The 21681-nt window shown below is 29.6% G+C and overlaps 3 protein-coding genes across 14 annotated transcripts; 1 reads left to right on the top strand and 2 right to left on the bottom strand.

Moving 5' to 3' along the window:
- Positions 1-426: 426 nt before the first annotated feature.
- On the bottom strand, positions 427-3666 carry LOC124950172 (FAD synthase-like). Of its 2 annotated transcripts, XR_007101277.1 has the most exons (10): positions 2968-3666; positions 2808-2902; positions 2569-2692; positions 2367-2479; positions 2135-2266; positions 1918-2060; positions 1638-1841; positions 1373-1564; positions 912-1294; positions 427-736 (listed from the first exon to the last, which is right to left on the bottom strand). XR_007101277.1 is itself a non-coding variant. In XM_047496535.1 (9 exons), the coding sequence occupies exons 1-9, from the start codon at positions 3074-3076 to the stop codon at positions 1048-1050; spliced, it is 1359 nt and encodes a 452-aa protein (XP_047352491.1). In that variant the 5' UTR covers positions 3077-3666; the 3' UTR covers positions 880-1047. The 2 variants fall into 2 exon arrangements, 1 of the variants encoding a protein (XP_047352491.1); XM_047496535.1 differs by lacking the exon at positions 427-736 and having other exon boundaries at positions 880-1294.
- LOC124950169 (probable tRNA (uracil-O(2)-)-methyltransferase) lies at positions 3081-6187 on the top strand. Of its 3 annotated transcripts, none has more exons than XM_047496521.1 (4): positions 3081-3196; positions 3849-3941; positions 4037-5061; positions 5147-6187. In XM_047496521.1, the coding sequence occupies exons 3-4, from the start codon at positions 4093-4095 to the stop codon at positions 6038-6040; spliced, it is 1863 nt and encodes a 620-aa protein (XP_047352477.1). In that variant the 5' UTR covers positions 3081-3196; positions 3849-3941; positions 4037-4092; the 3' UTR covers positions 6041-6187. The 3 variants fall into 3 exon arrangements, with proteins under 3 accessions (XP_047352477.1, XP_047352478.1, XP_047352476.1); XM_047496522.1 differs by lacking the exon at positions 3081-3196 and adding an exon at positions 3657-3774; XM_047496520.1 differs by lacking the exon at positions 3081-3196 and having other exon boundaries at positions 3781-3941.
- LOC124950160 (zinc finger protein 236-like) lies at positions 5851-21292 on the bottom strand. 9 transcript variants are annotated; one of them, XM_047496490.1, is made up of 20 exons: positions 21156-21292; positions 20920-21035; positions 20569-20835; positions 20323-20457; positions 19961-20125; positions 13175-13288; positions 12815-12946; positions 12531-12674; positions 12305-12422; positions 11678-11820; positions 11375-11585; positions 11187-11265; positions 10939-11074; positions 10730-10869; positions 9072-10637; positions 8808-8982; positions 8604-8716; positions 8195-8519; positions 7845-8121; positions 5851-7718 (listed from the first exon to the last, which is right to left on the bottom strand). In XM_047496490.1, the coding sequence occupies exons 1-20, from the start codon at positions 21256-21258 to the stop codon at positions 6610-6612; spliced, it is 5568 nt and encodes a 1855-aa protein (XP_047352446.1). In that variant the 5' UTR covers positions 21259-21292; the 3' UTR covers positions 5851-6609. The 9 variants fall into 9 exon arrangements, with proteins under 9 accessions (XP_047352446.1, XP_047352449.1, XP_047352448.1 ...); XM_047496493.1 differs by having other exon boundaries at positions 20920-21052; positions 21156-21276; XM_047496492.1 differs by lacking the exon at positions 13175-13288.
- Positions 21293-21681: the final 389 nt, after the last annotated feature.

Below are 21681 nucleotides of genomic sequence, written 5' to 3'. Positions count from 1 at the left end.
ATGATTTCTCGCAAGGAACGATCTATATATGTATGTATGTAAGAAAAACGAAGAAGTAAGAATATGAAAAATAGTACCTCTCTTCCGCAGAATATCGCGACTAGAGCGGACTCGGTGAAGACGTAGAGAGAAAAAGGGGGTAGGGAAAGGGTGGTTGGGAGGACAGAGCGGGGCTCTCCTCCCCGGTCTCATTTTAAAGTTTCAAAGGAAAAAAGCTAGAAATACTTTAACTGGAAATGAAATTTCGAAAGGGTAGAAGGAGGTAGAAACGGAGAGATTCCACCTCCTCCTCCTCCTCCTCCTCCTCCTCTTCCCTCCCACCCAGCCTTTTCCCTCACTTGAAAAATGTGTAATACGAGCTTATACTCAGACTTCCCCCTCTCTTAACTTCAGTCCCTGGAATCTCGCGACCCTCCTCCTCCTCCTCCTCTTCATCCTTCTCTTTCTCTCTCTTTCTCTCTTTATCTCCCTCACCCTCGCTCTTACCCTCACCATCACCCATATACCCACCCCCGAACCTCATACCTCTTCAATGTACATTCGAGTTCCGCTGCTCGGATGGCTGAGCAGACATATTGAAAGCGCACGTAGACAATGGTAGGAAGCTTTTGTGTTTCTTGCTGTGCATGCCCTTACGAATATTAAACGACTTCCGTCAACCTGCCGGAAGCATTTTGGGATTTTTCAAATCGAGGTCGCGCGTGATTCGCAACGATGAGATGACTGCTCCTCTCTCCTTTGAGGGATGGGACATAGATTATATCAAAATATCTATTAACGTCGTAAACTTGTATTCTTCTCTAAGATAACTAATTGGTCGATATAATAATTTAAAGTAAAAAAAAAAAAAAAAAAAGAAAAAGAAAATAAACGAGATTGTTACAAGATATCGTTATTATTTATTACCGTACCTGTTCTGTTATCGGTACTTTCACTGTAAATGAAATATTTTCATCCTTCGTGATTATAAATATGTACAAGGCTCTAAAAGTGTATATGTAAGGGAGATCAGTAAAACGTGTCTTTCATCTCGAAGAATTTGTAAAATCATGCAAAGGGCAATAATAAAAATTTAGCGAATATCCGTATATCTTCTTGCGTCCATCTACATAGTGGATTGTTTATTTTTAATTCCCCAATAACCTCATCATTTCTTGATTGACATTCCAATGTTTCACAAAATTTCTTTTCCTCCGTTCCGACTAATAAGATTTCTAATTGCGGTTTTACCGACCTTAATTTCTTTATATCATCGGAAACATCGCTTTCTAACATGTAGATATTTAGATTATATCTGAAAACCATAAATCTCAGTGTTTCTGTTAAATATTAAAAGATTGAAAAAGACACAAAGAAAAAAATTATATTGTACCTTTTTACAATATCTTTGATTAATCGTTTGTCATTTTTAAAAAGTGGAGACAATTTTAAACAAATAATTTGTAGTTTTTCATTTACACCTAATATTGTATTAGCCAAGTAAGCAAAATGTATAAGTATCTGCGATTCTATACTACCATCAAAATAAATTATTATTTTCTCAGATTGATGATGATAAATTTTCCTAAAATAATCAAATGATATAATATTGAATAGAAAATTATTATAATCGTATTTTAAATATTAGGATGTTTTACATTAATGTTTCCAAAGTCTCTTCGTATATAAACGATTGTTGACATTTATTAAGAAAGTTGTTATATTTTGTAAGGCTATTAATATGTGGATCATTATTATTTGTCACCAACATATCTGGTCCTATAAGATCGCAAAGTTGTTGTTTTGCTTTTTTCGTTTCTTCAATGTTGTCACTTTCTATGGTAATGAATGCTTTGTAGTAGCTGGGAATAATTTATAATCAAACAATTTATTTGATAAAAAAAATTAAATTAATGAAATTTTTTTCCTTTTTTTTACCTATTATTGCTTACAGGATAGGAACCAAATGAAACATTTGGAAATTTGTTTGAAAGAATTGTTAAGGTATTTGCAAATAATTCCTCTTTCGCATTTAAATATATTTCATCCTTTGCAAAGTACTTATTTGTTAAAAACAATTGCTGAAGAAATGCATTATGTCAATTTCTAATAAATATTAATTAAAATATTTGAAAAGAGTTTTTATAAACATTACCTTGCATAAAATTCCAAAAGACTTTTCAAAGAATAGTGGTGATCCAGGAAATACATATATGTTCTTTAATGTTATACATGGATATCTTAGACTGTCTCCTTCCCCAAATATTAAAGAAGCTTTTGTTGGTATCTAAGAAATAATATCATGTATAAGAAAAGTTTCTAATCTAAAATTAATAGTTATAGATAAGAATTTGTATAAATATAAGTAGTATAATGAATATACATACGTAAGCCATTTTATAATTAGGTGATGTTGGATTTTTTACATCAAATTTATCTTTTATAATCTCTACAAGTTTTGAATGATAATGCAACGAATCATCAAAAGCTTTCGCAAGACCTAAAAAATCTCCCAACTTTTTATTCATTAATTCTAATATTTATTATCTGTTACTTAAAAATATACTTTCTTCTCTCTTTATCATTTACCTTCATATGTAACATCATCGTGAGTTGGTCCTATACCACCTGATGTAATAACATGAGTATATTTTTTAGAGAACCTTTTTATTTCTTGCTTTATTTCTTCTACATCATCGCTTATAACTGATATCTTTAAAAATATATAAAAATTTAATATTAAATATTAAATACTAAAAAAAAAATGTTGGATTATATAATTACTTGAAGTTTATTTTATTAATAAGAAAATCAAAGGATATACTAACTTTTTGTACCTTAACACCACATTTATATAATAAATCGCAAGCATAATAAGAATTTGTATCCTTCACGCGTGCCTTGAGTATTTCATTTCCAATGACTAAAAATAATAAATACTGAATGTTATTGTCTTAAAAAAATAAAATGAATTTTAATAAAACTCACTAATAAGACCAGCTGAAGGATGTTCAATGTTATCGTGCATCCAACATTGTAGTAAGTTTTGGTAGGATTTAATAGAATTCCGGAGAGTATATTGACGTATATGAAACATTATACACTTCAAATTATTTTCTTCTATAGAAATGATAACTGTACATCTATATATATATATAAAATCTCATTTATATTCTAACAGAGGAAACGATTTGATAGATTGCATAACCTATACGAGGTAACATATTAAATAGTACATAATATATTATTTTATTTTTTTTATTTTCTTCTTTTTAATGTTCTTCTAGTTAATTAGACTAATCTATATAATGAATAAATCGCGAGAAACTTAAAAATAAATAAAAGTATTTCATCGAAGTATATTCCTCTGCGCAGATTACTGAATAATTTTGTCTATACTTATTTCGATAATCGAAAGCATTGATTTCGATTATCAATCTCGATTGTAATAGACTCAACCAAAGATACAACACGAGTGACTGTAATACGGTGAAATATAATAGACATTTTATATTATACGAAATTACTTTAAAATTGGCAACGATAATGGCTAGTATGGTATTAAAAAATGCAGGTATTCATTCTCCGAAACAGTTATACAAGTTTTTATTACGGGAATGTAATAAACTTCCAAAAGGTGCAAACGAATTTTATAAACATTCTATCAGACAAGTAAGTTCGTGTGTGTAACAATAAAGTCCTAAACGCATTTAAAAAAAGTTAATAATAATGCCGAGTAGCTTGTCACGTGTTCGTAGCAACATAACCTTACATATAATTTTACCAGCTTGATTAGTGAGTTATTCACTGGCAAAATATATTTCATATTAATTCTTGATAATACTCTTCGAATTTACATTATTCTGTAGAGTTTTAAACAACACACCGTTGAGCCCGATCCAGAACGTGTTAAAATGATTATGGAAAAAGCATTTTCTGATGCTAAATGGATTTTGCAAAAGGTATTTTTAATGCATAAATCTTAATATAAATAAGCATATATATATATTTATATTACTATATAATTCTTTTTCTATTTTCCTTTTAATATCCACAGTACAATAAGGAAATAGGAAAGTAAAGTGCATATAAAAAAATAAGATACTTTTCAAAATGAATTTTGAATCGATAGTATCTGAAGATAGTGGCAGAGATGTTTCACATTATTGGAAGGCCGTAGATATCCTATTAAATAATCCACATACTATTAATCGTAGAATTTTAGCATGCCAAAGAATGCTTATAGCACAATTGAAATGTAATCAGAACGTATATTACTATATCAAAGAAATACAATCTTTGTCAATAGGGAATGATATCTCTAAAGATATTAATATTTTAATAGAGATATTAAAAATAAATGAATATTGTAATATAATTGATTCCATAAATCTTGAAAATTGCAGTGAAAATATATTTTTATATGTAAATGAGTTATTGCCTCGTAATTCTCAATTATTTGGTTCAACGTTAGAATTTACATTTATTAATAGAAAAGAAAATTATATTTTGTGCCTTCAAAAAAATAGTTCTAAAGATTTAAACCTTTTAAATTTTAAAGATAAACTTTCATTAGGTACACATATAATTTACAAAATACTTTATGAAAAAGAAGGAATCATTTCTATGTGTATAGAGAAAATAGGTGATGTAAATTCTGATAAAAGTATTGTTTGGCTCAAAGAAAAATTATTCCCCCGTTTTGTAACATGGATAAAAAATGAACAAGTTAAGAATAGTTTTATTATCAATTCTTTATCTCTTGTGTCACCTGAAAAATATGCAAAATTATATAATGAACTTAAAATAAAATATGGTGATGCTATGGTCAAAACGTGGCCTGAAAATACTGATCCATCAAAATTTGTTTATGAAGATATTTCTATTGCAACTTATCTAATTTTATTATGGGAAAATGAAAGAAATGAAAGTGGCACAAAAAAATTACAATCATTTTTGGATCTCGGTTGCGGAAATGGTCTACTTGTGCATATTTTATCAAGCGAGGGATATTCAGGATTAGGAATTGATTTGCGAAGAAGAAAAATCTGGGATCATTTCCCAAAAAATACTCGTTTGGAAGTATGTATATAATCCTTAATTATTATTTATTATTTATTAAGTGGATTATTACCTGTTTAATATATAATTTTACTAATATTTATAGGTTCAAACTATTGTTCCATCAGCTTCCTCATTATTTCCAGAAATAGATTGGCTTATTGGAAATCATTCTGATGAACTTACACCATGGATACCAGTTATTGCTGCACGTAGTTCATATAATTGTCGTTTTTTTTTATTACCATGTTGTGCTTATGAATTTAATGGTAAAAAATATCAAAGACAAAGTGCATCTAAAAGCCAATATTCAGAGTATATTTCATATATTAAAAATATATCTGAGATATGTGGTTTTGATACCCAAATCGATAAATTAAGAATACCATCAACAAAAAGGATTTGTTTAATTGGTTGGAAGAGAAATTATTCAAAAGAAGATACTCATTTACAAGATAAACATATACAGAAATTAATAAATATAAAATCATCATCATCAGAGGGTTTAATTAAAGAAGATAATAATGAACACTTATCTAATTCATGGTCTGATAATTTTAAGCCAAGAAATCCTATAGAACAAGTACGAAATTGCACTCAATTAAATAAAACTTTAATATTTGATATCATTAAAATAGTTTCATCGCAATTATTGTGTACATATCGCCCAATAAATCTGCAAGAAAAATCTAATAAAATTTGGAATGCAGGTGGTGAAATTGATTTAAAAGATATTGCAAAATTAATACCCTCGGAAATGTTGAAACAATTAAGAAATGAATGTGGAGGTATTCAAACATTACTAAAAAATAATGGTCACATATTTTCTGTAATTCAAGGAAGAGTACAGTTTAGAATACCTGGAATTACACCTATTAATATTAAAAAAAAACGAAAAACTATTACTACACATCCAGTAAAAGTAAAACCTTGTTGGTTTCATGAAAATCATCCTGATGGTTGTCCAAACATTGCAATTAAATGCAATTTTAAACATTAATTTTATTTATTTTTTAATCATTTATGCCTCAAAAATTTTCACACATAAATGCTAAGTTTAATTCTATAATGACATATTTTATTACAAACAGTAGTAACTTATGTACAAGTCATATTTTTACGTATCAAATAAAGATAATATAACTTATCAAAGAAAGTTTTTTGCTTCTTAGTAATACCAAATAGGTTTAGAGTTAGAACACTTAAAATAATAACTGACTCTCAATAATATAAAGAATTCTAATAAACCACAGAATATAACTTTACTATTTTAGTGTTATCAATGTACATAATATATACATCACAGAGTTTCAAAAAATTTCTCAATGCAAAGACACAGAGAGATCAGTCTGATATTTTTTTTCTTTTTTTTTCTCTTTTTTTTTCTTTTTTTTTCTTTTTTTCTTTCTTTCTTTTTTTTTTTTTTTTTTTTTTTTTTTTTTTTTTTTTTTTTTTTTTTTTTAATCTTTCATGATTAAAGCAGTGAAAAGTAATATATCTGATTTCTCAGACAGTATTCAGGATTTTAAGCGTATTTAGCATTTTTAAAATATTATTCTATCTTAAAAGTTATTTTACAAACTGGACAAAGGCAATATCATCTAAACTTAGAATCTTTGTTTCACCTATATTATTTTGTATTAGTTTAGCACTTAAAACTTGTTGACTTGTTTTCAACTTTTTAGCACTGATAAGATCCAATCGATGAACACGTCTTAAATGTGTTCGTAAATTTCCTCTTTGTGAAAAAGTAAATTCGCAGCATGGGCAAGCATGTGGTCGATCACCTGTATGATGTTTCTGATGCATTTGTAATGTTGCCTTTTGAGCAAATGATTTTGTACATAATTCGCACTTAAATGGACGTTCACCTGTGTGAATTCGTTTGTGTCTCTCTACTTGATATGGCTTCATAAATGTTTTTCCACAAATATCACATGCTCTCTGTTTTGATGAATTGCTCTTATTTGTTTGTTTCTTTATTGTTTCATGTGTTTTATTTGTTGTAGCATTTGTATATTCTAACTGTGTTATACTCATATCATTATTTGAATCTGTTGAAACATGAGTGGTTGGAAGGGCTTCCCTTGTTGATGTTTCATTTGTAATAACAACGTGTTTAGTACCTGTGTCAATATAAGATTCCTGTATAGGTGCAGTATTAACAAATTCTGGTAATTTAGTCTCATTCTGAATAATATTTGCATCAGAAATAGGTACTAGCGGTGGTGGTGCTGCCGCAGCTGTTGTTGGTGATGGTGAAGTATCATCCGTTTGAATGGTAACAAATCCATTTGCTAATAAGAAATGCAAATTTGCTACTAATTGATTATTCTCATTTAATGACACAATTGAATTATTATTCAATATCATTGCATCGTTATTCAAATTAATCTGATTGACTAAGTTATTAGTATCAATGCTAATTGTGTCAAGGTTTGAGTAATCAACATTTGATGATGTAGATACATCATTATCAGTTGTTACTAAATGCACTACACCTTCAATCGACTTTTCTAAATCAAGGGTTGCCTCAGTTACGGCTGAAACTTTCATGTGCTTTTGTTTTCGTTTAGTGGTACCTTTGTGCTGTCTCACATGTTTCAATAAATGTACTTTCCTGTGACCTGAAGTTCGAAATCTTAAATCACAAATCGAACATCTAAATGGTTTAGAACCTAAACAGAAATTATTAGAAAAAAATTATCTCAGACATTTGTAAGTACCATCATGTTAATAAAGATATATATATATATATATATGTATATATATATACATACAATTAATTAACTATATATACATACCAGTATGTAATCGCATATGAACCTTTAAACTACCCTTTGTAGCAAATAGACTATTGCAAACATGACAACAAAACGTCTTCTTGCCGCTATGAACTTTCATATGAGAATCCAATGTACATTTCACTGCAAAGCTTTTACTGCAATGATCGCACTTGTACGGTCGTTCGCCAGTATGTGTTCGAATGTGTCTTATAAGATCGCTTGGTTTGCGAAATGTTTTCGGACAGTATTTACATTTATTGATATACTGTTTTGTTTCTTTTTTTTCTGCACTACCCTAGATCATAAGTTCATTGAGATATTTAATTCAGTTTCGATTTATACATATAATATATTTCATTTTTACTTACATCTATTTGATCCATGATCTTTTTTTCTGCTACTGTATCTAAAAGAACTTTTTCTGACACTGACGAATCATTGCCCATTTTATCGTTTAAAGAAATCTTGTCATCCAATTTGACAGATTTATTTGATAGAGTTTTACTATCAAAAGAAATTTTATTATTTGAAGTAGAATCAATAGAAATAGTTTTATTAATAGAAATATTTTCTTTTTGCAATTTGTCTGATTCTAACGAGCTTCCATTAAGGCTATTATCATGCATTTTGTTATGAGATTTCAATTGGGCTTTGCTAACAAAAACTTGTTGACAGATTGTACACTTCCATTGTCTATATTATTAAAAAAAAAAAAATCGATAAATTTTAATAGAATACAATTCATTATATATTCTTTAATGTGTAATAGATACTTACTCTTTACTTTTATGTAATTTTAAATGTCTACTAAGTCCACCACTAGTACAGAACTTAAGAGAACATTCTGTACATTGGAAGCCCTTTATTCCGCGGTGAGTTTGCAAATGTTCCTAATGATACAAATTATATATATATCTTATTACTTATGACAAAAACTTTTATTAATTAATCATAATTAATATAATATTTGATATTTCTTACCTTTAATTCTTCTGTAGTAAAGCCTTGTTCACTGCATATATGACACTGAAGTAAAGAATCACATTGACTGCTACATCCATTAATATCTGTATAAATGATGTTTGACGGAGAATGTAACTTTGAATGAGCATTTAATTGTAATGTATCTTGAAAATTTTCGTTGTTTAAATCACATCTAAACAAAAATAATTATAATCATATATTTATAATAAAAAAAATATATATATAATTATTGTACAAGTAATATTAAATAATGCAATTTACTTTAAATGTAAAGTATTATTTCCATGTTCGTGACATACGATGTTTTCTTGATGTTTTTTATTACAATCATTTATCATTTGTATTTCTGTACTATTTGTTAAATTCATGATTTCGATATCTGTTGTATCTGTTGTATCTGCTTTAGCTATAACTTTTGGATATCTTGGACAAGACTGTGGCAGTTTTACAGCAGTTTCAGATCCAGTTTGTTTGGGTCCCAATATCATTAATTGTTTTGGTGTTTTAATATGATTGTCATTTGTATTATTTTCAATAGTGATAGTATTTATTTCTTGTCTCTCTTGTATAGATCTAGTTAAAATATTTGCCATATTTTCAGAATTTTCTGTATTAAGTCCAATGTCTATTTCAGTATCAGGTTGTAATGTAATCTGACTAATATCAAATGAGTCAAATTGTGATGTGAACATTGTATTTGCGGATGACTCTAAATTTTTATTATTATCATAAATAATATTTAATACAGGTTGTTCCCTTTGTTCAAGAGTATTTGTATTTGTATCATCTATAGGTCTTGGGAGATTATTTCCCAAACCAAGATTCATTCCAATATTAAACAATTGTTGATTGAAAGTTTCTTCTATCTCACGTATACTTTCAGGCGTAAGCGATTGATCCCCTGTATAATTAGGAATTGTAATAGTGGCTGTTTCGTCGGTATTTAAAGTTTGTGATGTTGGTAAATTATTTGTTTCTATTGTAGGTAAATTTGTAGATAAATTTGAATTAATAACCGGTTGTGTCCTGTCTGTTGTTAAAAATGTTTTTTCTTTTTCCGTTATATTTTGAAATTGATCAGAAAAAGCTAATGCAAAATCGGGTGCCATTTGCGGTTGGAATGATACTTCCATTTCCTCTGACAGTGCTATATTCTCTGGTAAAATAGTTCCCTTATCCTTATTTAATGTCTTTGGTACATCCTTAATTTGTTGTTGTTTTTTCTGTTGTTCTAATTGTCTTTGTGCAAGTTCATGTTTATGTATCTTCATATGTTTTCTGCAATTAACAGAAGTTTTGAATGTTTTATGACAATAAGGACACATGAATGGTCTTTTGTTACTATGAGTAACCAAATGTCTCTTCATACTGCTTTGTGTAGAAAACTTAGTGTTACATACAGTACAACTGTATGGTCTTGCATCATCATGTGTATGCAAATGTGACTTAAGAACGCTATTAGACGTAAATCTTCTATCGCACTTAGGACATTTGAAAGGACGTTCTCCAGTATGCCGACGATGGTGTTGCTTTAAATGACTAATTTTCCTAAATGCTGCATGACATATCCAACATTTGTGTGGTCTTGCAACATCTGCACTATCATAAACATGTTTTTGTTTTGATTGTACATGCGCCACACTGATCTTATTACCCGCATCGCTAATAACTAATGGTTCCTGTAAAATGATTTGTGGTACTAAACTTTCTGCTTCTGGCGAGATATTTGATTTTCCTTTTGAATGACTTTTCATGTGACTTTTTAAAACAGCGCTAGAACTAAACGATTTATCACATACAGTGCATTTGTGCGGTTTTGTATGTAATCTGTAACATGTAAAATATTCTTTATTTAATAATTATTTGTATTAATAATTTTATACATATTAATTATACAAAAAAATCGATATACAAATTACCTCGTATGAGTGGTAAGACTACTATGACACGCGAACGTTTTATCGCACGAACCACAGGCATACTTCTTTGTACCAGTGTGAGTACGTTCGTGTGCAATCATTGTTGATTTTAATGCAAACGAGCGAAAGCAATAAGAACACTAAAATATATAATAAATATAGAAATATCAATGATTTTATGATTTTTATATGGCGTGTGAAAAACATACCTTAAATGGTTTTTCTTGAGTATGTACTCTTAAATGACGTATTAAATCTGATGGTTTCTTAAATTCTTTGTGACAGAAAGAACATGCATACCATCGTATATTTCCTATACATCGCTGCTTTATTGTTAAATATTTTCTAAATATAAAACAATAATCATATATATTAAAGATACTATATATGCAAGTAATATACTATATATATATATACATATATATAAGTAATAAAAATACATTATAAAAAATTATACCTCATTGTGCCGTCAGGAGCTCTATCTAACAACGTAACATATGTTGTTTTTGCTTCTACTTTTTTTGAGTCCATTGTTTCTAGAATGAATAATGAAAAAAAAAATATATATATATATACATATAAAAAGAAAAAATTAAAATATATTACTAACATATGCACACATTGACAAGATTATACATTATATACCATTAGAAAGATTTTTCTCTTTACTAGGCAATCCACTATTATTTAATGCTTCCTGTAAAATATCATTTCTATTTTCAGTCGTAGTTTCAGATTGAGTAGAATTTGCTACATTAGCAATTCCAGATTCCAAGGATGCTAACTGTGATATGACACTATCAACTGTAGCTCGCATATCAGCCTCTGTAGAACTTTCGCATTTCGATGTTGTTTCCTAAAGAAAAAACGAACATTTTCCTTTCGTCTCACGTATAATATATATGTATATATATATAGTACTTTAATTTATTATAATTTTTTAATTACTTCTGGCAAATTCGAATGCATTCTTTTCATATGACCATTAAGACTGCCAAGCTTTTTAAAAATACAAGGACAATAACTACATCCATAAATGGATTCTCCTTCTGGTGCACTGTGTACCCTTAAAATGTGGGCATTTAGATTTCCTGAAAATATTTATAAAGAATAGATACATATAGTAACATATACATATATTAGATGGACCGGAAAGTAATGTCGCTTTCTTAAATTATATTCAAACGAATAAATTTTTAACAAGTTTTTATTTTTAATCACAATCAAATATTGACATACGCAGAAACGATATTACTTTCCGGTCCCCCTAATATATATATATATATGAGCCGATAATCGTGAAAGTGATCTAAGTCATATAAATATTTTTAGTTTCGTAAAAAATATTTGAATTTGAATTATTTATAAATTATTTGTTTCCTATGATAAACTGAAAAATAATAAATATATTTATTTTTAGAAAAAAAATAATGCTTTTTTATATAATTTTAAAATGTTAAAAATAGTGTGTTAAAAGATATGTCTTTTAATATCTCCAATTACAGACCACATTTATAATCACCAGCTCATGTATATATATATAATATATACATATATATATATTATATTTATTACCTTTCTGACTGAATCTAGCATTGCAAAGAGTACAAATATGAGGTCTGATACCATCATGTTGCCACATATGAATTTGTAAAGAACCTTTCTGAGTAAATGCGCGATTACATACGGTACACTGTAAATATAATAAAAAATTGTTAATATATTTGCATCGCTCAGTTTGAAGAGGAAAAAAAATAAAGAAAAAAAAATTCTCTCTAGACACGGAAAAAAATACGCTTACTTTAAAAGGCTTCTCTCCTGTATGAACTCTAATATGACGCATTAGCTGACTAGGTTTTTGAAACGACTTCAAACATATCGTACACTTATACATAATCTTATGTTTCGTTCCTTTTTTCGTCTGCTTGACTATCTTCGTCTGTAGCTGTACATAAAAGGAATTAAAAAAAAAAAAAAAAAAAAAAAAGAGAGAGAAAAAGAAAAAAATATGGTAGTCATTTCCCATACTTTATAATTACATTTTGTCATTTGTTTGAAAATAAATCATTGTTTTATACAACTCACCTTATAATGTTCACGAATATGAAGTCTATATAAAGCAGGCTGAACAAATTGTTTATTGCAAAGCTTACACTTTCGCACTTCCTCTGTTAATGATTTTTCACCATGTAACTTCAAGTGCGCGTCCAATTGGGCCTAAAAGAAGAAAGATAAAAAATAAAAAATAATAATAATAAAAAAAGAAAAAAAAAAAAAAAAAAAAATAATAATAATAATGATAAAGACGAAAAATAGAAAAAATAGAACAAAGATTTTGTTATTAACATTTTGACGAAGGATTATACATCATATATAATTCGCTAAATAATTAAAACGTTCTCTTGTAATGATAAATATAATGTAGGAAGATCCGATATCCTGTACCTTATAATACTGCGCACCGATTCCAAGAGCGAGATGAAAGACACGAGAGCAGATCAGTAGAAGAGCAAAATTGATGCAGTCCACGGCGAACGACATTATGAAGAAGATATACTTCTCCAAGATAAAACATATATAATATATAAAAGACGAGAGTATGATTTATGAAAAGACGATTTTCATTTATAAATGCACGACGATTATAAAAACGAAGAATAAATTCGAAGAACACGAGTATCACTTACGGCAGTAATGTGCATAGATATGTGTGTGTGTATATATATATATATATATATATATATATAGCATATATTTAAGTAGATCACTATGAACACAATTGCAACAAAATCTGCAATTATTATTTATTGCATTTTCATTCAATGTTTATTTTTTTCAATTCTGTCTCTTTTTCTTATCTTGTTTATCAGAAAAAGAAAAAAAAAAAGAAAAAATTTTTTTTATTTTGAACAAAAAGAAAAAAAAGAAAAAAAAAAAATAAGGAAACGAATAATAATGAACACTGTAAAACACAAAACTTATATACGAAATACAAGAAAGTCTTCTTCAGAGATCATTGGATCTCAATGATAGGAGTGGCTGTCCCGTATAAAAAAGCCGATGAACATCAGAGTTACCGCCCCCGCTTTAACTTCAACGCGTACTGTTCGACGATTCAAGTCCTCGACGAAGAAAATCTTTCTTTCTACTCCTTTTAATTTTTATACAGTGTTCGCTTCGCACCTCCTCCTGCTGCTGTTGCTGCTGCTGCTGCTGTTGCTGCTGCTTCTGCTGCTGCATCCTTAAAGGAGGACATTGCACTTCTTGCAAGCTATAGCACATTCGTGGGCATCGTCTCAATATGTGAATACGGTAATCTCCCTTCTTCCTTTTTATCCTTTCTCTCTCTTCCCCTTTTTTCTCTTCCTATTTTTTCTTTTTTTCGTTCAATAATATTTAACACACTTATCTTAATAAAAAGCAAATAATTAAATATCACGGACTCTTTATTTGACTAATGAATGACGAAAAGAAAGATAAACAAACAAAAAGAAAAAGAAAAAAAGAAAAAAAAGAAGAAAATAAAAAAAAAATGAAAAAGGAAAATATGTGTGGCAGGAACATATATCGTTCGCGGTTGGCGAAGCCGCTCCGACAAGAGCAGAAGCCACGTCGTCGTCTTAGAGAGACGGAAGTGAAGTTTACGAAATTGGTTTATGTTCGTCGTAATCGATATACTCGTCTCGTTTCTATACCGACTTCTAAATTTGAATCGGTATAGCAGCTCGGTTAAAATGAGAAAGAAAATCTCTTCTCTTTCTCTCTCTCCTTCCTTCCTTCCTTTTTTCTTCTACTTTTCTACTCTTCTACCTTTCTTTTTTTTTGTTTTCTTCTTTTTCTTCTTTTTCCTCAAAAAAACGAATGAACAAAATTGAATTTTTCTTCTCGAATTAGATGATCGTCGTCAGAGAAGAAGAAGCGTATCTCTATCGCGTTCGCGGACGTAGTGAGGAAGTAGTATCCGATAGATCGCCCACCGTTTTTCACAGGGATACTGATAAACATGACGATTTTCAAATCTGTTCGTGCCTTCGATGTCCACGAGACGAAATTTTAAAGAGAATAAAAGAGAAAGAGAGTGAGAGAGAGAGAGAAAAAAAGAGTAAAAGAGAAAAGGAAAAAGAGTTAGAGAAAATGATACGTAACACAATAGTACGAACATTTTACTGGAAGAGAACCGCGATAAAACGAGATAATCAAGATCGCCTTCTCTTGATTCCGGTGACCAAAACGAGGACAAAATGGACGCAAATTATGGTCAGGGATAATTGTCCTATCAAGTGTCAAGCCGCCTCGTTTCGCCTATGTAAACGTTACCGCGAATAATGTAAATCTTCTCGTTCTTGTCGGCTGAGATTTTTTAATATCAGTTTTATCTCTCTTCCCCATCCTCTCCACCACCACTTCCCTTCTACTCCGCTCTTCTTATTTTTCCTCTTTTCGAATAATAATTGACCCGGTAATAAAAAATAAATAAAAAATAAAAAGTCAAAAATAAAAAAAAATAAAAATAAAATTATTACTTGGCACGCAATGACCCAATTATACGAATTATTCAATAAAACAATTTGTTTTTGATTTGGATCATCTTTCATGATCATAGGCTCGATCATCGTCGAGATTAAAGCTCGAAGAAGAACTAGATCTGAAAATAGATCGAAATAGCCAATGTGATATACGACGTCTAGTTCTCGTATATCTCTTAATTTGGAATAACAATGATAGAAAAGATAAGATTGAAGAAAAGAAAGCAAAATGTGTATGTGTGTGTAAAAGTATTACACATGTCAGTTACAACAAACACTTGCGCAGTCTTATCGTTTTCACTTCGGCTTAATACGAATCTTGTGTTTTTTCTTCTTCTTCTTCTTTTTCTTCTTCTTTTAATTTTACATCCAAAACTTTCGCTCGCTTTACACGTTTTCTTTTTTTTTTTTTTCGTCGTTTCGATCAATCAATCAAAATGAAAGAAAAGAGAAAAAGAAACAAAAAAAAAAGAAAAAAGATAAATAAAGAAATAAATAATAATAAAATAAAATAAAATAAAATAAAATAAAATAAAATAAAATAAAATAAAATAAAATAAAAATTAAAATTAAATGTGACCGTAATCTTCGTTAAATGCTGTTAATTAATGAACATTTTATTTAATCGAATGAAAGAGAACCAGACGTTGACTATACGATCAAGAAAAAAATATATTACACGGAAGCAATAAAATAGTAGTGGACTATCGCGAAGCTCGCGATTATTCAAATTACTTATACACTTCTATTAGCTATAACCTATGTACTATGAGTATATTGAATTACCATCGATAAGGAAATTCGAGATCGTGAATCGAAAGTAACGATAACGAAAGTTACACGACCCCTTTGTTTTACTCTGATAATATTAATAACAGGGTACATTGCATATATACATACATATATATATATATATATATATATATATAATATATAATATATATATGTGTATGTATATACATAAGCGCAGCGACTTCTTTACTCGTCATTGTCTTTACGACCGTATGGTTGACATCATCGCAATCATAGAAGGATGCGATAAGCGTATGATTTAACTTGCGAGTCCCTATGATTTACGTCATCGTTCTGTAAAATAAATAAATTTCTCGAATGTTTTTTCCTTATCGTCAGTAATTTTACGAGTGAATTTATTTTTCGAAAGGCAACGTTTAGAAAAAAGAGGGGCCAAGAGAGATCAAGAGAGAGAGATCAAGAGAGAGAGAGAGAGAGAGAGAGAGAGAGAGAGAGAGAGAGAGAGAGAGAGAGAGAGAGAGAGAGAGAGAGAGAGAGAGAAAAGCTACGTTGCTGCAAGAGACGAAGAACAGAAAAAAGATTTCGAAAAAGTCCTTACATGTCGCTGGACTTTCGCGAAGCGCTCGTTTGTATTACGTCAGCGAATATTTCACGCATGCGAGAGAATCTGTCTCTCTCTCTCGCCTCTCTCTCTCTCTTTCTTTCTCTCTCCTTCGACTTCTTCCTTATCGTCCCTTCTTCTTAATTTTCTTTTTTTTTTCGTTTTTTCCTTTCATTTCTTTTTTTTTTCTTTTTTCTTTCTTTTTGTTCTTCTCTTTTCTTTTTTTCCATGCGAGAATGAAGAGAAGAAGAGGACCCAAAACCAGTTCTTGATTTTAACCGTTCCGTTATCAAATCGGTATATCTCGTGGTACGGATTAAAAAATAAAATAAAAAATTTAAAAAAAAAAAAGGAGAAGAAGAAGAAGAAGAAACGAGAGACAACAAGAACGATAAAAAATTAGCGATGATTTACGAGGGCCGTTTGAAAAGTTCTCCGCTTTCTTTTCTTCTTTTTTTTTTCTTCCTTTTTCATTTTCTTTTTTCTTTTTTTGTTTCTTTTTTAATTTACAAATTTAATTCTCGAAATGAAACGTGTCTTAAAGCAAAAAAGAAAGAAACAAAATGAACGAAGTCGCGAATTTTTCAAATGACCTCAGTACTTCTCAACGACGCGTATTGCTTTTCTAGTTAAATAAAAAATAATGATAACAAAAAAAAGATAAATAAATAAAAAGAAAACCATTATGATAAAGTAGGGGAAGAAGAAGCATAAAAAAAAATTAAAAAATAAAAAGGATAAAAAAAGGGTGTAAAAAAAAAAAAAATAAAGAATGGAAATGGTCAACATCAAGAAAAAAGATCAGTCGACCTGATCTTTCACTCTTTTGTTTTCTCTCTTTCTCTCTCCCTCACTACCCCCCTCTTGTTCCACAGTATCAACCACGTGCGCGCGCGTATATGAGAGCTTTTATCGCGCCTCTCTCTCTCTCTCTCTCTCTCTCTCTCTCTCTCTCTCTCTCTCTCTCTCTCTCTCTCTCTCTCTCGGTATATTTATTCGTAAGCACGTTTCACGCACACATTTTTCTTCTTGGTACCAACGACCCCTGGCTCTCTTCCGAGAAGCGATAGTCATGAATATAAAAAAGAGAACGATCCTCGTGAGAGTGACCTACAGTCGATGTAAAAATTCAAATAACGAAAAATATCGATTGGTATTGAAGGATATAGAAAAAAAAAAAATAAATAAATAAAATAAAAATTGCTTAAAAACTCCTTCAAAGAGAAAAAGGAGAGTGGGGAGGGAAAAAAGAGAGGGGAGAGAGAGAGAGAAAGAGAGAAAGAGAGATTTGCCCTTAGAAAGAGTACGAAGATAATTAATTATTTGTTTGTGTTTGTAAAATCTACTTGAACCGTTGAAAGAGTTTTCTGGGTTCTCTCTTGACGAAGTTTAAAAAAAAAAAGAAAAATGATCTTGCGATCACTATAATTTATACAAATTTAACGAACATAAAACACATACGTGTTAATGTTTTTACGTGTTCGTGATACACATCACTTTTATTACACTAAATGGTATCGCATTGGCAACAAAATATCTTATTAATTACGACTATATTCGTAAACGACCAAATTACAAAAAAAAAAAAAAAAAAAAAAAAAAAAAGAAAAGAAAGAAAGAAAAAAATAAAATAAACAAATTCGATTATAGATGAGAAAGAATTATGAAAAAAAAAAATATACATATATAATATAAAAATAATAAAAAAGAAAAGAAAAAAAAAAGAAGATGAAAGAGAAATAAAAAAAAAATTTGTTAAGACCTCGATCGATTTGAAACACGTGCGCGTCTCACGAGATCCAGATTCTAACTGACTGCCAAGCACAACTATCGCTTCATCGTCGTCATCGTTGTCGTCGTCCCGTTCTTCTCGTCGCTGTCGATTTCATTTTATTTTTTTTCCCCCTATCCTAATAGATACATGAAAGTTGAATACGTTTATTAATATGTCGTCCATAAATCGTATATTTTGTTGACGTTATTGATATCATTAGATTATCGATATTGCCTAGAAATATACTATATTCTCTCTCTCTCTCTCTCTCTCTCTCTTTCTCTCTCTCTCTCTCTCTCTCTCTCTCTCTCTCTCTCTCTCTCTCTCTCTCTCTCTTTCTCTCTATAACAAAATACATTATGGATCACTTTAAAGCAAAGCTTATGCTTCGATGCACTCTATGACAGTGCGTGCATAAACATTTGTGTATTGAATCGATCAGGCATAAAACAAGCCGGTAGAAAAATAAATTCAATTTGTTTCTTCAACCGCTAATATCATTGGATTAAAATATGAAAGTCAATAGCTTGTATATTTCTATGGTTTTTTGTTTTCTTTTCTTTTTCTTCTTCTATTTATATGAAGACACAATCGTGAAGATAATTATTCTCCAAATATATATTATTCTTCTTGAAGTTAATTATTCTCCATTTTTACACGACATAATAACAACTTAATGTTTGAATCTTGGTGTCTTTATTAATCTTTGGCTAGACTGTCAGAGCGATAAGAAAAGTGTCATATAGTTCCCTTCGAAAAACGCTAAGTATGCAGATGTCGTCGCATATGTATGCATGAGTGCAAGCTAATACTCTAACACTTAGAATTTATGATACACGCAAGCCGCAAAAGAGATCTATGAGATCATACGATTCAGTTGCGTAACACATGTGTGCAAGTTATATACCGCCCGCCGCCCACTTGCAATACTTTTACGGTCCATATCCCTATCCCAGTGCATGTGTTATAAAGACGCGACGAACGCACATGCAAGTTCATCCTTGAATCAATAGCGATTAACGACATTTGTTCATCGATCTTAATAATGGCAGGACGTCGATCATGAAATATGATCCAAATATAAGGATGATCTAGCATGGCACATTTGTGTAATTATAAACTTTACATTTTTACGCTTTCATTTATAAAAGTATTATAAGTGTTATTTTCGCAAATCAAATCGTTACTTTTTTTTTCTTTTTTTCTTTTTTTTTTTTTTTTTTTTTTTTTTTTTTTTTTTTTTTTTTTTTTTTTTTTTTTTTTTTTTTAACTTCGCTTCTAATACCGTCATTACATTTCCTTAGCTACAGTTTAATCTTGGTGGAGCGAGGAGATAAGAATACAGAGGTCAAGGGGTTGACCTTACCTAAACCGAGTAAAAGTAGCTTTACTGTCGCGTTGATATGTCGAAAGATTTTGTTTATGACGCATTTACTTTTATCGTATCCAGGAGAGAAAACGGATACTATGAAATTAGAACATAATCCATCGCACAATTTGAAATTTTTATATACTAATTATATAGTAACATACGCATTTTTTTTTTGTTATAAAAAAAAGAATAATTAAAAGCTTACTTTCGTTGGAAAGGCATCTTCGCACTCCGTACAAAAAAGATTTTCTTCTTTAACATGCAACAACATATGAGATTTTAAACTGGCCATTCTAGCAAATTTTCTACCACATTCGGGACATTTTGGTTCACCAGTATTATGCGTTGCCATGTGAAGCGTGAAATTCGTCTGTAACGATATTATGCGAGGTTACTAGACTGTGTCTAAATATAGTCTGCTCTAATAAAAATTGTAAATATAGATTATCTTTAATTTGAGTATAATAAGAATATTCATGATTTAATGAAAAGATTATAATATATGTTAAAAACAAAATCAAATTTGTAAAATATTTATAAATTTGGTTCACATTCATTATAAATTACCGGAATATTAAAGGATGCAGAACACTTTGGACAACGATGCGGTTTCTCCTCTGCATGTTGATCCATATGTTTCCGATATAGAGATTGTTTATCAAAGTCTTGCCCACAGATATTGCATTTCATATCATCTATACTCTATGTATAGAAACATATATATATATAATTTTAGTTCAATTGGTTTTATATTACATTAATATTTAATGTAATAGTATAATTAATTAATTACTACAATTTAAAATAACATACGTGAGACGAGATGATTTCATTTTTCCTAGGTCTGCCGGGATTACGTTTAGTATTATTTTTCTGAACAGGAAGTTGTGTTATATGAAACTCGGAAGAAAATTTTTGTTCTTTGTTATTTATTGCTAAATCTGTTGACGTAGGAACTATAGACTGTACACAACTTGATACATCTTCCATAACAGTAGGAACTGCTTCTAATGTTTGTATTGGTAATATAGCACCTTGTTGAATTCCAGCAATTCCTTCTATACTTATTTGAAAAATAGGCTAAAAAAAAATATAAAAACATTTATTTCATAAATATTTCTACAATCAAATTGTAAACAGTAACAAAGTATTAAATGAACATACAGGATGCACGATCATATTTCCATCTATAGTCTTAACTAATGATGGTGAAATTATATTATTCTGCTGCATAAATGCTACAGGTGCTGACATAATTGCTACGATACCATCTTCGTGTTCTGCAATAATTCAATTACTATTTAACATTGACTAAGAGAAATATAAATATTAAAGTATTATTTAAATATAATATATCAATATGAAGGATAAAAATCTCTTATTTATATATAAATTTCTACCTGCTACTGCTAAAAGAGTTCGACCATCTTCAGCAGTTATAAATCCTAATGGTAATGTATCGCCAGTAGATGATTCAGAAACTACAATTTGTTCTGTCAACATTTTGCTACTTATAAATGGACAAGTAATAAAGTAAGAAATATTTATCTATCTACATATCATGAAATACTACTTTGGGTTATGTGTATTGAGTCTATTCATTCCTAATGAACTAATGAATAACAAAATACATTGAACCTCTATAATTTTACACGTATTGAATTTTTGTCATTGACGTAATTTCATTAAGAACCACCACAACTATTATCGTAATATCTTCATTGTATTTTTCTCTCTCCCGAGGTGCAAGTTAACCTCTAAATGAACGCTTTGAGATAATAAAATAGATCGCCATGATATACGTGTCAAGAATGTACGATTATTTCAATCGACAAAACAAAACTGATGTAGCACTATATTATAATGATTTTTCAAGTCAAATACTTGAAATAAATAACAACATTACTGTCACGAACTTTATTTGAC

The sequence above is a fragment of the Vespa velutina genome, chromosome 6 (genome assembly GCF_912470025.1).
Source record: "Vespa velutina chromosome 6, iVesVel2.1, whole genome shotgun sequence".
Classification (NCBI taxonomy): domain Eukaryota; kingdom Metazoa; phylum Arthropoda; class Insecta; order Hymenoptera; family Vespidae; genus Vespa; species Vespa velutina.
This window is presented reverse-complemented; position numbering and strand designations above follow the sequence as displayed.